The sequence below is a fragment of the Drosophila obscura genome, unplaced genomic scaffold (assembly GCF_018151105.1).
Source record: "Drosophila obscura isolate BZ-5 IFL unplaced genomic scaffold, ASM1815110v1 contig_208, whole genome shotgun sequence".
Taxonomy (NCBI): Eukaryota; Metazoa; Arthropoda; class Insecta; order Diptera; family Drosophilidae; genus Drosophila; species Drosophila obscura.
This window is the reverse complement of record NW_024542799.1, coordinates 2,715,993-2,730,157: the sequence shown is the minus strand read 5'-3', so window position 1 is coordinate 2,730,157 and position 14,165 is coordinate 2,715,993. Positions and strand designations below refer to the sequence as shown.

General features: G+C 53.7%; 3 protein-coding genes across 6 annotated transcripts; 1 reads left to right on the top strand and 2 right to left on the bottom strand.

The window, feature by feature from the left end:
* Positions 1 to 2: 2 nt before the first annotated feature.
* On the top strand, positions 3 to 3,035 carry LOC111081162 (probable leucine--tRNA ligase, mitochondrial). The gene is given in 5 exon segments (XM_022377147.2): positions 3 to 179; positions 236 to 784; positions 786 to 2,037; positions 2,099 to 2,340; positions 2,401 to 3,035. Coding segments are annotated over 5 exon segments (2,622 nt in total). The 5' UTR covers positions 3 to 89; the 3' UTR covers positions 2,890 to 3,035.
* Positions 3,036 to 3,063: 28 nt separating this feature from the next.
* On the bottom strand, positions 3,064 to 8,794 carry LOC111081161. Of its 3 annotated transcripts, XM_041594082.1 has the most exons (6): positions 8,449 to 8,794; positions 8,245 to 8,389; positions 7,669 to 8,173; positions 6,404 to 7,609; positions 3,270 to 6,346; positions 3,065 to 3,176 (listed from the first exon to the last, which is right to left on the bottom strand). In XM_041594082.1, the coding sequence occupies exons 4-5, from the start codon at positions 7,278 to 7,280 to the stop codon at positions 3,297 to 3,299; spliced, it is 3,927 nt and encodes a 1,308-aa protein (XP_041450016.1). In that variant the 5' UTR covers positions 7,281 to 7,609; positions 7,669 to 8,173; positions 8,245 to 8,389; positions 8,449 to 8,794; the 3' UTR covers positions 3,065 to 3,176; positions 3,270 to 3,296. The 3 variants fall into 3 exon arrangements, with proteins under 3 accessions (XP_041450014.1, XP_041450015.1, XP_041450016.1); XM_041594080.1 differs by having other exon boundaries at positions 3,064 to 6,346; XM_041594081.1 differs by having other exon boundaries at positions 3,064 to 6,346; positions 8,245 to 8,386.
* Positions 8,795 to 11,674: 2,880 nt separating this feature from the next.
* LOC111081157 lies at positions 11,675 to 13,555 on the bottom strand. Of its 2 annotated transcripts, none has more exons than XM_022374968.2 (2): positions 13,146 to 13,555; positions 11,675 to 12,030 (listed from the first exon to the last, which is right to left on the bottom strand). In XM_022374968.2, exons 1-2 carry the CDS (start codon positions 13,218 to 13,220, stop codon positions 11,725 to 11,727), a joined length of 381 nt encoding a protein of 126 aa, XP_022230660.1. In that variant the 5' UTR covers positions 13,221 to 13,555; the 3' UTR covers positions 11,675 to 11,724. The 2 variants fall into 2 exon arrangements, with proteins under 2 accessions (XP_022230660.1, XP_022230658.1); XM_022374966.2 differs by having other exon boundaries at positions 13,098 to 13,552.
* Between the last annotated feature and the right edge of the window lie 610 nt (positions 13,556 to 14,165).

The window sequence follows — 14,165 nt, the reverse complement described above, 5'->3', positions numbered from 1 at the left end:
GCTGATTTGCTCCGGTTCTTTTGATTTTGTTATTCAATAAGTGCGGCTGGCCGCTCAAATGTGCAATTTAATCAATTAAAACAGACAGAATGCAGGCGCTACGACAATCGCTGAGCTTTCGCAGCCTTCACTGGAACTGTTGGAGGCGCTTTTTAACGCACAGCTGCACTGGCAACGAGGTGAAAATGCCAAGTAAATCAAGCCTTAAAACTGAAAACTTACTTTTCCTTTGCAGTATTTGGAGCTGAATAGCGATGTGAAGCATCGCATAGAAACCCACTGGCGGAGTCAGCTTAGTGGCGGACAGTTCAATGCCAATCAGCCGGCCGAGAAGTTCTACGTGCTCTCCATGTTCCCCTATCCCTCGGGCAATCTGCACATGGGGCATGTGCGGGTCTACACAATCGGCGATGCCGTGGCCCGTTTCCAGCGAATGTGCGGCAAGAACGTGTTCCAGCCGATTGGCTGGGACTCCTTTGGTCTGCCCGCCGAGAATGCTGCCAACCAGCGGGGAGTGGAGGCGGCCGCGTGGACGGAGCAAAACATAGCGCAGATGAAGCAGCAGCTGCAGCGGCTGGGCTGCTCCTTTGACTGGACGCACGAGCTGTCCACGTGCAGTCCTCAGTACTACCGGTGGACACAGCATCTGTTTCTAATGCTGCACAGGCACGGACTGGCCTACCAGAACGAGGCTCTGGTTAACTGGGATCCCGTGGACAAAACAGTGCTGGCCGATGAGCAAGTGGATGCCAATGGCTGCTCCTGGCGGTCGGGCGCCAAGGTGAGAGAAGAAACTGCTTAAGCAATGGTTCATCCGGACCAGTGCGTATGCCCAGCAGCTGCTGGACGGCCTGGACGATCCCACGTTGCGCGACTGGAGGGACATTATCAACCTACAGCGGCACTGGATAGGAGAGTGCGATGGCTACGCCTTCACGCTCCTCACCTCCGCCTCCAACCTGCTGAGGGTGTGGACTGCCAACCCGGAGCATCTCAAGGATCCGAATGCCTTTATAGTGCTCCGCAGCAAGCACTATCTCTCCAAGCTCTCGAATGCAGGCGGGCTCAGTGTGGAGAATCCCTTTGCTGGCACCACCATTCCCGTGGTCTGCAGCGACGAGGCTGCCTTTCCGGCAGACTGTGATGTCTATCTGGCGGCTCCCAGCTTTCGAAGCGAGGACAGGGAGCTGTGGGACTCCTTTGGCCTGGCTATCTGCGCATCTGGAACTGAAGAGACCCGTGTCAATCCTGGCAACTGGGAGCTGCTGAGGAAGGAGGTCCTCCAGGCAGCCACCCGACTGAATGTAGGTGGCTATCGAGTGTCCTCCAAGCTGCAGGACTGGCTAATCTCGCGACAGCGCTACTGGGGCACGCCCATTCCCATTGTGCACTGCCCAAAGTGCGGCGCTGTGCCCGTGCCCGAGGAACAGCTGCCAGTGACGCTACCCAAACGGGATTCGTCTGCCCCTCGGCAGGATTCAATGATCTGTGAGTGTCCAAAGTGCGGGGATTCAAACGCGAAACGCGAGACCGACACCATGGACACGTTTGTGGACAGTTCCTGGTACTACCTGCGCTTTCTGGACGCCCACAACTCGGAGCGCATCCTTGATCCCAGCCTCGCGAGTCAGTTCATGCCCGTAGACCTGTACATTGGCGGCAAAGAGCATGCCGTGCTGCATCTCTATTATGCGCGATTCATGAACCACTTCTTGAACAAGTGCGGCCTCTCGCCCACCAGCGAACCCTTCTCCCGCCTGCTGGTCCAAGGCATGGTCATGGGTCGCTCCTACCGCGTCAAGGGCAGCGGGCGCTACGTGCGCGAAGCTGACGTTGAGGTTGTGAATGCCAAGAAGAACCAGGCGCTGCTCAAGGAGACCCAGGAGCCAGTGGTCATGACCTGGGAGAAGATGTCCAAGTCCAAGCAGAACGGCGTGGAGCCAGACGACATGTTTGACGAGTACGGCACGGACACCACTCGCCTCATCATTCTCGCAGATGTGGCACCCACCTCGCACCGCAATTGGTCGAGTGCAAGTATGTTCCAAGGATTATTCGAAGATGATTCTGATGCTGATTCAATTGGGATTGCTTTCAGCCTTTCCTGGTATACTCAACTGGCAGAAACGACTCTGGCTGACGCTGCAGGAGTTTCAAGCAGCCCGCGAGGAGCAAGCGTCCACAGATGTGGATGTCCGTAGCGAGGAGTTTCTGGCGGAGGATGCCAAGCTCTTTGATGCACGAAACTTTTACGTGAAGGGCGCCACATTCAACTACCGCCATGCGCATCAGTTGAGCGTGGCCATCTCCAAGATGCAGGGATTGACCAACTCCATAAGGGTGAGTCCCCCTGCTAGCAATCCTTGTTAATCTATTCCTATTCCCATTCTATTCCCTTAGCGCACGCCAAAGCACATTCAGCGCCATGGCAAACAGTTTGAACGCGCCCTGGCTGCTCAAATCATCATGCTGGCCCCCATGGCGCCACACTTTGCCTCCGAGCTGTGGTCCAAGTTTGTGTCGGTGAAGGGGCGCCTAAACGACGCCAGCCAGGAGCTGCAGTGGGGAGAGGATGTGCTGTCGCAGCGCTGGCCGGACATTGATGCCGCCTACAATCTGGACCTGAGCATCAAGGTGAACGGCTTCGAGAACTGTGTGATCAAGGTGCAGCGCACACACCTGGACAAGGTGACGCACAGCGATGCCCTCGATATAGCATTCAACACGGAGTCGGTCACCTCGTACCTCATCGACAAGAAGATACGCACCACCAACTTTGTGCTCTATCCCGGCATCGAGGCCATCCTCAACATTTACGTGGACAAGGTGCAGAAGAAGGAGAAACCTGCAGTTGGCAGCAGCGATGCGGACAAGGTGCTGGCGGAGTAGCTGCATCCTAGATTAGATGATTAGACTAGACTAGACGATTAAGTGGTAAAGTTATGGCTGACGATTGTGTGCGGTGTGGCATTGGAAGTGGTTGGATGTGACCGGCTGAGCCGTGGAAATGCATTTCCCCTGGATTGGTACTCTTTAATCATTCATTAATTCAATGTTTATGTTAAATATTTATAAAAATTGGACTAGTTGTATGTATGCCTGCCGCCTTACAAGTTTGGTCTCTCGCGAGTCTCGGATCGAATCGAATCGGATCGGATCGGATCGGATGTAAATGCCTAGGATCATAGGAATATATAATGTTTTGCATGTTTGCATGTCGCGCAGTGTGCCACTAACTAAAAGCCAATAAGTCTACAAACTGCACTCACCCGCTCGTGGGCAGCGCTCCTCCTTGCTCACTTCATCAGCTCACACATCAGATTACGCAGATAGACGTCCAGCTGGGCGTAGTCCAGCAGCGTGTTGCGCACAATATCGAGCAGCATGCTCGGCCAGAGCGTCTCCAGCTTGTGCAGCTTCTCCACCGCATTGCAGGTGTTCTCCAGCAGCAGGGCAAAGTGCTGCCTACCCCGATCCCTGGCACTGGGCGCCATTGCATTGGCCCCACTCTCAGTGGCTGCTGCTGTTGGTGTGCCGCTGACAGGCGGCGCGGTTGCAGCATTCTTCTTCCACTGCAGCGCTTCCTTGCCGACGACGAGGCGCAGGGATTTATTGTCTGGCCGCAGGAGCCACTCCTTGGGCGACAGTTTGCTGGCCGTGCACGTCTCGTCCAGGCGGAGACGGGCCAGCAGCGGCTGGAGCATCACCTCGGGCATGGACCACAGAACGAGATCCGAGAGGCCTGCATACATGGCATTGGCTGCTTCTACCTCTGCCTCGGTCACCTCCTGGCCGTTCAGTTGCTTCAGGCCCCAGTGGGAGAGCCTGTAGATGGCGTACGCTCTCCAGGCCACCTTCGCGGTTATGCCGTTCCCCTCCGCATCGATGAGCAGGCTGCCCAGTCCCTGAAGCTCCGCCAGACCGTTCAGCTGGCCGAGGCAACTGATGTTCGTTTCCCGGAAGACAAAGTGCTCGGCGTGGGGGAAGCGCAGCTTGATCCTGCCCAGAATGGACACGATGCTGTTGAAGTTGATGTAGCTGAAGTTGAGCGTGTGCACGTCGTTGGCCTTGGCCGGATTCCACTGCTTGTCGATGAACCGCAGCGCTCCCTGGCCGTAAATGTTTAGGTATCGGCCGCAGATCTCGATTAGGTAGTCACCACCCTGCTCCCTCTCTCGCTCCGCTGCAGTCGGCTTCGTCACGGTGATGGCTGCTGCTGCTGCTGCTCCTCCTCCTCCTGTTGCCGCCGCCGTAGAGGATTGGCCAGCACTTGCGCTTGTCGGCGCCGATGCCTTCGTCTGCGACGGCACCACAGACAGCGCATTGGGGGTGGCCTTGGCGCGCCCTGTGCTGTTGCAGCTGCTGCTGTTGCTGGTGCTGCTGCTCACGGTCTGAGCCCTCACCAAACTGCCTGCCATATACCGCTTGGAGGGTCCTCCTCCGCCCCGATTGATCTGCAGTCCCAGCTGCGTGATGGGTGCATGCCTCGGACGCTGCTTACTGCTGGCCGGACGGCTGCCGCTTGAGCTTCCTGCCGCCGTGGATGTGGGCACGGGTAGGGTCGCCGTTGTCGATGGGGGCGGCGGAGTGGGCGTGGAGCACGGCACAGGCGTGCCAGGGGCAGCGGGTGGCGTCAGTGTAAGAGCTGGCGGTGAGGGCGATGGCGCCGCTGTCTTTGCTCCGTCTTGTGGCGGGGGCACAGGCGAATCAACTCCCCCCTCAACCACCCTGTTGCAGTTCTCATCGATCTGCGGTGTCGTCGGGGGTTTGTTCCTGCTGCTGCTGCCTCCTCCCTCCTCGTTGTCGGTGCTGTAGCAACTGGAACAAGAGTCCACGTTGGGTCCCAGGCTGGAGGCCTCCGATGAGACGCCATCCTCCTCTGGCAGCTTCTTGGCAATGGGCGGCAGTTTGATCAGGGCGTCCAACAGCTCCTTGGGCTGCTGCTGCGACTCCTCGGACTCTGTTTCCGGCTCCTCGTTGGCAGTGCCCTCGTTGGACTCGTTGATCTTGGCCAGCTCGCTGGTGAGGCGGCTCTTGGGGCGACCCATGGTCTGCTGGGAGCGCAGCAGCTCCCAGTTGGTGCGCGCATTCGATATCACCTCCTCCCTGCGGATGCTGTGGTACGCATCCGAGCTGCCGTGCGTCGACTGAGCCTGCTCCTTGTGCTGGCGCCAGGCGAGCGCCGCGCGACGCACCTGCTCCGTGATGGGCATCTGGCTGAGGGACTGCAGCAGCGGCAGATACGACACCAGGAAGGACACACAGTCGCCGGCCAGGGACACGGGATTGTTCTCGATCGTCACCTCCAGGAGACGCGAGGCGCGTGCTATGCTCGCCATATCGTCCACTTTGTGCAGCTCGTTGTGGCACAGCCACAGGCGCTCCAAGGCCACCAAATGCTGGAAGCCATTGATGCGCCGCAGCTTGTTCCGCTTGAGGTTCAGCTCGCGCAGGCAGCGCAAGCCCAGGAAGTCCTGCTGGTTGATCTGACGTATCTGATTGCCCGCCAGATTCAGGGACTTCAGCTGCTGCAGACAGTTGATGCGGCTGCCCAGCGTCGTCAGCTTGTTGCCGTGCAGATCCAGCACGCGCAGCGAGTCCTTCAGGGAGGCCAATCCACCGATGTCCGTGATGCGGTTCTTGCCCAGCAGCAGCACTGAGAGCACTGGAAGGCCGTCCAGGTTGGCTATCCGCTCGATTTGGTTGTCGTACAGATCGAGAAAGACCAGCTGCTGGAAGATGCTGCCGTAGCTGGCGCTCAGACTCAGCTGCTTGTTCTTGATGCTCAGCTGTTCCAGCGCGTAGCTGGAGGCCACACTGGGCTCCTCCTCTTCGCCCAGTCCCCCGCACAGCGACAGAGTGCTGCCGTTCAGGGCGCTGCTCTCGTCGCAGCTCTGCAGTATGCTCCCAGCCAATGCCCCTCCTGTGGCCTTCAGCAGGGCCCTTCGCTGCATGAGCTGCTGCTGGTGCTTCATCGCCTGCAGGCTGCTGGACATGAAGCTCTTGGACTTTTCCATGCCATAGCGCATTCGCAGAGCGGGCGGCGGCGTCAGCTGCGCCTGGCCATAGTTGTAGCCTCGCTTGGGCAGCTTCGAGCGTCCGGTGGCTCCTCCGCCGTTGATGGCCAGAGCTTGGGTGGTCAGGGGACTGCCCGCATGCGGACTCCCGCCGGACTTGGGCGACAGGTGTTGGTTCTGCGGATTCCCCCCGGCATTGGTCATGGCGCGCGTCAATCGCGGCTGGTGATGATGTCCCCGCAGGCCAGAGCGTCGCGTGTGCACTCCCAGATCGGATCCCTCCTTTGCACTCCCGTTGCTGTGATTGTGAGTGCTGTTGTTGCTGTATTCTGTGGGATCGGGAGATTGCAGTTTAGTGGATGAATCCTTTAGAGATGGATACATACCATCCCTTGGCGTGGACACTGCTGGGGGAGGAGCAGGCGGCACTGGCGGCGGTGGCGGTGGCAGCTCCTTGGGTATGTGGAAGGTGTTGATCAGATTGTGCTGCAGCGAGAGCAGCCGGAGATTGGGCTCCTGCTCGAAGATGGGAATGGCCGTGAGGCCACGCCGATCGTAGTTGATGCGATCGGGCAGCTCCTCGCGCTCCTTGGCCAGCCGTTGAATGCGACAGATGCCATTCGGCTGCGGCGTGACAATGGCTCCGCTCACCAGCGTTCCTCCCGTGCTGCCCACCAGCGTGTTGGGCGTCACAGCGGCCGTGGCCGGGCGACAGTTGTTCGAGGCCGCCGAGGAGGAGGTGGACTTGGAGCGTTGACGTGTGATGCCCACACCACGGTGCAGATTTCGTTGCTGGTTCCGCAGCTGAGCGGCTGTTCCATAGTTGCGCTTCAGCTGCTGTTGCTGTGGATGACCCACCTGCAGCTCCGATTGCTGTTGCTGTTGCTGTTGGTATTGGGCTGCTGCTGCGGCGGCCGTGGAGGGCACTGGATGACGCTTCTGGGCGATGACATTGTGGCTTAGGGTGCTATGTGAGCGACCAATAGGACGCCGGCGAAGTCGTTGATTAAAACTAGGAACGAACGGTTCGATTTTCAGCAAAGATGTTTGAGGTAAGTAGTTCTGTTGTTGTTGTTGTTGTTGTTGAAGTTGTGGCGACGTGGCAGCTGTTGTTGCAGCGGATGTGGGGAGAGCTGTAACTGGGACGGGAGCTGGTGTAGGTGTAGGTGTTGGTGCTGGTGCTGGCGACTCGACTCGACGTGACGGCGACTCAGGCGGCTCATCATGGATGGTGGAGTACTGCCTGCTGCGGCATTTGGCCATGGAGATCAGCGTGCGACGCCTGGCATGTGTTGCCGCCACCGTCGCCGTTGTTGTCCTTGGCTGCCCTTGTCCTTGTCCTTGCACCTGCACCAGCGCCTGTCCCTGGCAATGTCCCTGCCCCTGCCCCCTGCACCAGACCCTGGGCCGTTGCCGTGCGTGCGACTTCCACCTTCGAGTTTCATAATAGTTCTATGCGAGCGAGCGACTCCGCAAGAGCTTCCGACATGGTTCAAAATGGCTTTCCCGATTTCCTCCTCTCTCTCTCTCTCTCTCTCTCCCGAGCGTGTGCTTCCTAGCGTTGCATAATACGGGAGTACGGGGGGAGTAGACTGCAGATAGATCTTTGAGTGGAAACGATGTACATGGACTGCCACTGTCAGTTACTCACCCAACAGAGATGCAAGGGCCGTCCAGGAAAGGAGTCCACAAATGTATGCCCGTATGAGAGCCCGGTTCGGTTATCTAATTTGCGATTGCAGTCAATTCGTTGGGTGGACGATGGATTATGGATTACACAGATACAGATACAAATACAGATACAGATACTGTAACTTTTGGAGGAGCTTCTCTCCTCTCCTCACCACTCCTTTTCGCACCACTTTCCACTTGAGGCGCGCTCTGTGGCTCGGTTCGGTTCCGTTCCGTTGCAGTGGCTGCTTTCTGGCGCTTCTCTCCCTCTACTATCCACTCTGCTCGTGGTTTTTCTCTCTTCCGCCCAAAATTTTGGTTCAATTTTTGAGTTGATTTTTTTTTTTTGTTCAGTCTTTTGGGTCGCGTCTCCGGCACTGCCACTGGCACTGGCAACGGGTCGGGTCGGGTCTGGTCTGGTCTGGCTGGGGCTGTGTAGCCTAAGCCCTAGCCCTGTGCCTGGGCCTGTGCCTGGGCCTGGGTCTCTGGGCATGTTTTATTAGTTTGTTTATTCGGGTTATACATATACATATTGGCGCGGTTGCCATAGACCTACCTATGTGTACCTGGTGCAGTCAGGAGACAGTCGCGTAGCGTCGCGTCGCCTCGTTGTCCTTATTCCACACACCCCTTCTTCCGCCTCGTCTCCCGCTCCGCTGCTCCGCATTCCACATTCAGTTATTGCCTATTGCCTATTGCTTCTTCGTGATTTCCGTTATTAGTTTGTTTATTTAAAGCTCTTTCGGAGGCAATATAGTACCTGGCTGAGGCGCACGGCAAAGGCGTCCTACTACCACATCACCAGGACGACTGACAGCTAGACAGACATTCCACATGCAGCGCATATGGATATGGGGCTTGGCTTGTTGCTGCTGCTGCTGCTGCCACTGCCACTGCCACTGCTTTCGCTTCTAAACATACCAAAACATTGGATTTACTGGGCTGCAGGCGGTACAACGCAATTGCTAGGGTCCATTGGGTATCCTTGAATGAAAGCAATGACAGTACTTGCAGGATTTTGCTTAAATTGTTCTGCATTTCTTTTTCCCCAGAGATGAAGGACAGCAGTGTGTACACACTGTCATCAATAAAGGTGAATTACACGTGAAATACTATTATTTATATTATTTATTTATTATATTTATTTATTATTTACAAAATAATGATCAGCGTGTTGCTATTGTAGGGCAACAAATTGCTTATTTTCAGATACATATGCCAGGAGTTCTCTTAATTCTAATCTTGCTTTTAAACAAAAGAAAGAGACATTTTGTGGAAATGTGTACACACTGTCTCACCACTCAGCTGATCAATCGTGGTTTTGTTTTTTTTGTTCTGTAGTGTTCTCTGTCATTCACCTTGGCCGTGGCGACACCGATACCTGGCGATCTCAGTGAGTCCAACCAGCGACGCTTCCTGTCCTGCTCTTGCCCGCATGCAGGCCGAGACTTTGGCGCCGTGTGCAACTTTGAAGGGAAAAGTCGTTTGCATTAAAAACCCATTTCGTGGCTTTTCATTGCTGTTGTTGTTGTTGTGGTTGTTGTTGTTAGTGGAAACAATTCTGATTTGCGTATGGCCCGCCATCGCACCGCTGCAGAGGAGCAGGTAACACGCACATAATTGCCTGCCATCATAATGGCTTCACGTGCCAGCCAAGTGAGTGGTTTTTGGTTGCTTTGCTTCTCTGCGCCCGTGCGAAATATGCAAAAGTTAAGCGACAACCACAGGCACAGGAAGAGACAGAGACGAGACAGAGTCGAGACGATGGCGCTGCAGGGAATGCAAGAGGGGGTGGTGCGGTGTGGTGCTGTGCTCTGCCACACACCTAAACAATTAGCCAAGTCTACAGCCTGGGAGCGAAGAGTTGCCCCCTGAAAGCAAAAGGGCCACCAAAAAGCATTGCCCGATAGATCCATCGAAGACACTGCAACAATTCGAGTTTAATTGATGCCATGCCATCACTGCCAGTGCCACTGCCAGTGCCACTGCCAGTGCCACTCTGCCACAGCAGCAACAATAATCGAATGTGCCAAAGCTCGGAGTGTGCGTGCGTTGGCATTTATGCGGTCCCGAGTGCCGCTGGCTCTGGCCGGAGCGAGAGAAAGCTGCCGAGGCTCCTTGAGGGTCGTTTCTGCCTGTCAGACAGGACAATAACTAAGCCGTTGATTGGCAGACAGACTCCCATTTAAGGCCTCACCTTTCGCCTCTGCCAGACTGCGCCTGATGGGCTGCCATTAGTCCTGTCCCTGCGTTCAATGAACTTTCTTCGTGTTGTGCAACAAGTGACGAGTGGGGAATTCCTAACAGATTTTGCAAATTTATATTTTATTTTTTTGGGATAAATTTATTACTGGTAGCTACCACTACGGTCGAAATGATTAATTTCCTTATTTGCTTTTGTTATTTTTCTCTTTGCTGCCGCTGCCACTGCCACTGCTGTTGCTCTTCCTACTTTATTAATTATAAATAAACCCAGCTGAAAAGACAACAGCACCAGAAACAACAACAAATTAACAATAATAAAGCGCGTTTCAGTCTTAATGTATGGTTGTGTGGGTGTGTGTGTGTGAGGGTGAGGGTGGGATGGGGATGGGTGTGCGTGTGTAAATTATTCATAACGGTATTATCAGCTTTTCTGCGCGCTGCCAGACTGATTAAATTGCCCATCGCACGTTGGGGGCCAAACCAAGGCCAAAAAAACAAGGGGGCAAAGAGCACTTCGACGGAGGGCGCCCAAAGCTAATGACACTCACACATGCATACACATATTAAGTGTGTGGGTGTGAATTCTGTGTGGGCTACATAGTATATAGAAATAAAGGAAGATTAACTACACTTTTTCGCCACTCTCCATCGATCCCTTTTGAGGCTTTAAGCGCAAGTAAAATATATCCTGCAATCGGCCCTACCCGCTGTTGAATTTACCTTGAGCTGACATTCTTCTGCTCTCCACTGTGCAAGCAATTTATCAACTCCGTCCGGCTCTGCCTGCCACCCGTCCCCGGTCCCCGGTCCACCGTCCACCGTCCACGTCACTGTTCTCTGCTCTGATCCAACCAATTCAGTGTGTGGTCAGGGACAATTGCAGCAGCGAGCTGTAATTATTAAAAAGTATATAACAACAGCAACAACAATCGAGATAATGAGCCCAAGAACAACACATGGGAGGGGCGGGGGAAAGCGCAGAGCGAAAGCGAAAGTGGAAATGTTGCAAAAGGTTGGAGAGCAGACAAAGGAAAGACCAAAGGTTGAACGCTATCGTGGTTCCGTTGCCCCCACCCTCCCATCCGCTTGCCGTCTGATTCCGACCTCCTGCACTCGTTATCTAGAGCAGCGTCGGGGACATGGACATTCTCCTCACGCAAAAGCCTGCAAAATTAATGGCCAACAAGGATGTCAACAGCAGCGGCAACAACCACAGAGCAGAGCAGAGACAGAGGACCTGCAACGGTAAATAGCGCTAACCAGGCTCCTGGGTTAAGTTTACATCCATCGCAGCAGGACAAACGGACCACCAATGCTGCAACAATGCTGCAAGTGCAACAGCAGCAGCAGCAGCAGCAGCAGTAGGAGCAACAGGGCGACAGGCAAAGAAAAACTTTGATAAAACATTAAAGTGGCAGCTGGAAAAAAGTCGCCTAAGACTGAACAAAAGGGAAACGGGGCACACAGGTACAGGCACACAGGTACGTTACATATTAGTTACGGTGCCTGGGGTTACAGGGTTCAAGTTCTGGAGATTCCCCTTTGTCTCTGCCACACTGCATCTCCTCCATTCAATGCGTCAGAATAATCAATGCAAGCCGCCACCGCAAAAGCAAATATCATCGATGCACTATGCACGTCTGCGGTGAGGCTAATATCGAAATGCTGCCCGGCCCAGACGACCGCAGTAATTGAAACATTCGGAAACAGTCACCCAACATACCAGACACCCACACACAGATGTAAACACACAGATTTGTACACTGTTTGTCGTCTGTTGCTTAAAGTATAGTTTTTAATTATATTTTGTTCAGTTGCATTACAGTTTCAATCAGCTGACTGCAGTCTTCTGCTGCTTCTTCTTGGACATCGTAGAGGCCTTAGACGCCAGCTGGATGTACTCCGTGCCGCCGCTGGAAGCCACTTCCAGCTCGCTGCTTCCGTTGAGTATTTGTGCTACGTGTGCCTCGTCGATTGTGCCTTTGAATATCAAAGGAAATGGCCATTCGTGGCATATCGTAGGACCGCCATAGTCGCGCAGTGCCTCGATCAGCCTATCCAACCGCTGCATCTCCTCGTAGTCATCGTTCAGGGCCCGCACCTCGTCCAGCAAAGCGGCCACATCGGATTCGAGCACCTGGAGAGTGTGACTAGAAATTAGATTACCAGCAAAATCGCTTATTTTGCTCGATTTGCTTTGAGCAATGTGTGAATGGACGTGGCGTGGTGTGGAGGGGTAGGGCGGGGGGGAAGTTAGCACTCGTGCAGTGGTATCGGATGACACTGACAGTAACTACTGCGACGGCGTTCCGGTCATTGATAGCCGCCTCGCCTGTGCAGTGGCCTGGGCATTTTGTCCGTCCACCGTCTGTCCGCGTTGTCTGCGGCTCGGATTTCAGCTACAAAATCTTTTCACGGGCCTCGTCAATGTCGGGTCTATTAGAACCCAATTAGCAAAGTCTCTGAACCCGGGAAACTAAGCTCATGTTCGATGCATTTTAGGGAGGCGCACTCGAGCCCCTCCATCCTCATGTTAGCCCATGGGGCCCTGCCGGCTTTCTCTAATTAGCGGTCCAAGTAATCACAGCAACCCCACCCCACCCCACTCCCGCCTGCACAATGCCCACCCCCTTCTAAACACAACATTCTAACATTTCGTTCCCAATAGTGGGGCTATAATTGCATTAACAGATCCCAAACTGTGTCGCAACTGTTAACAGCGGGCTGCTAGAGCGAAATGTTACGCTAGACAGCAGCGGGTCTGAGAGAAACAACAACACTTGGGGTGAAAATAATAGCTATGTATATACTAGCTACATATTCAATCAATGGGAAACTATTTCGTTATTATTCTTCCGATATGGTAATCCAAGTCGGGTACCTATTATTAGGGGCTCAAGTGTAAAACATATGGAATCATAATGCCAGAGAGGGCTGGGAAAGAGGGAGAGATAACGAAAGTGGAACGGAATGCAGCCAGAGGAGAGAGAGAGAGAGAGAGCTAGGTAGGGGTAACATTTACAGCTGGCTTTCGGCAGCAGCGAATGCAAATGCAAACAAGTGTCACACTGTGGTCTAGTGGATTACAACACTTGTTTCTGTATGTGTGTGTGTGTGTGGGGGTCAAAGAATGATCCGAGAGGGGGCATGGCATGGGATAGGGACAGAAACAGGGTGGTGGTGTGGTGTGGTGTGTTCAATTACCAAAAACTCAATATGCAAATTAATAACACATTTTAGCACTTGACGTACACGACCGCGCAAACTTTCAACGCTGTGCAGCAGCTGCCGGCGACGCTGCACCGCCGTGCTAATTGGCGGCGACATCTCGTTGTGGGCTGGCAGGCGGCCGGCGGGCACCAGCTGCCGTTGTGATCCCGTTAAATATTTAATAGTGGAGCGGAGGCGAACCAACCGACCGACCGACCGACCACTGGCGACACTTGTCAAAATTTTGGTTCGTTTATCGCGAGCTTTTACATAGCGTTAATTTGTTCAAACTCTTTTTGGTTTTATTTTCTTCTTTCCCGTTTTTCGGTGTGTGTGTGTTTGTTTGTGTTGCGGCTTTTGTTCTATTTTTCGAGTGTTGTTTTGGGTCTTTGGGGGCTTTTCCGCGGCCTCTCTGGCCCAGCGCTCGGCGTTGAATGCGCCCTCTCAGTGTGCGGTGCCTCTCCACTTGACGGACAGACTATTTGTTTACGTGCGTCAATCAGTCATATACTTACACTCTCCCTTCCCCTCTCTCCCACGCTCTCTCTTTTATTTAGTCGAACACAATCGCGAGAGAAGAGCGCGCTGTTTGGAGAACAAAGAAAATACTGAGAACGAACCGGGAACTGTTTGGGGTAAAGCTCTTTATCGGTTCTGTTCTTTCTGTACGGACAGACTAAAAGTATGATATGATTTTTAATCGTGTGGAAGCTCTACAGGCGGGCAGCTTTCATAAGCAGAGAGATCTGCTGTATTTTCTGGTATTTCTCGGAGATATTTCAATTTAAACATAATAATTGTTTAATTTTGCGATTACAATGGGAAAGTATATTCCAAGATTTCCACAGATTTTTTATCCATGCCTGAAACAGATCCGTCGTATGTACTCCACTTCCTGTATTAACTACTCGAACTAAGAACAGACAGCAGCTAAAAACATCCTTGGATGTTCCTTAGAGGATATTTCAGTGTTTGTATGATTATAAGGGGCTTGTTATCATAGGAAGAACCAACCATAAAGATAACATCCATTTGCCGAGACTGCTGCTGCACTACCTTTCC

Bases quoted from the DNA above. Each gene is read 5' to 3' on its own strand.
- LOC111081161 (XM_041594080.1), bottom strand. From the start codon at position 7,280: ATGGCCAAATGCCGCAGCAGGCAGTACTCCACCATCCATGATGAGCCG. The intron at 6,347-6,403 runs GTATGTATCCAT...CCGATCCCACAG, and splicing joins AGTGTCCACGCCAAGGGATG to AATACAGCAACAACAGCACT.
- LOC111081157 (XM_022374966.2), bottom strand. From the start codon at position 13,220: ATGTCGCCGCCAATTAGCACGGCGGTGCAGCGTCGCCGGCAGCTGCTG. The intron at 12,031-13,097 runs GTAATTGAACAC...CACACTCTCCAG, and splicing joins ATTTGCATATTGAGTTTTTG to GTGCTCGAATCCGATGTGGC.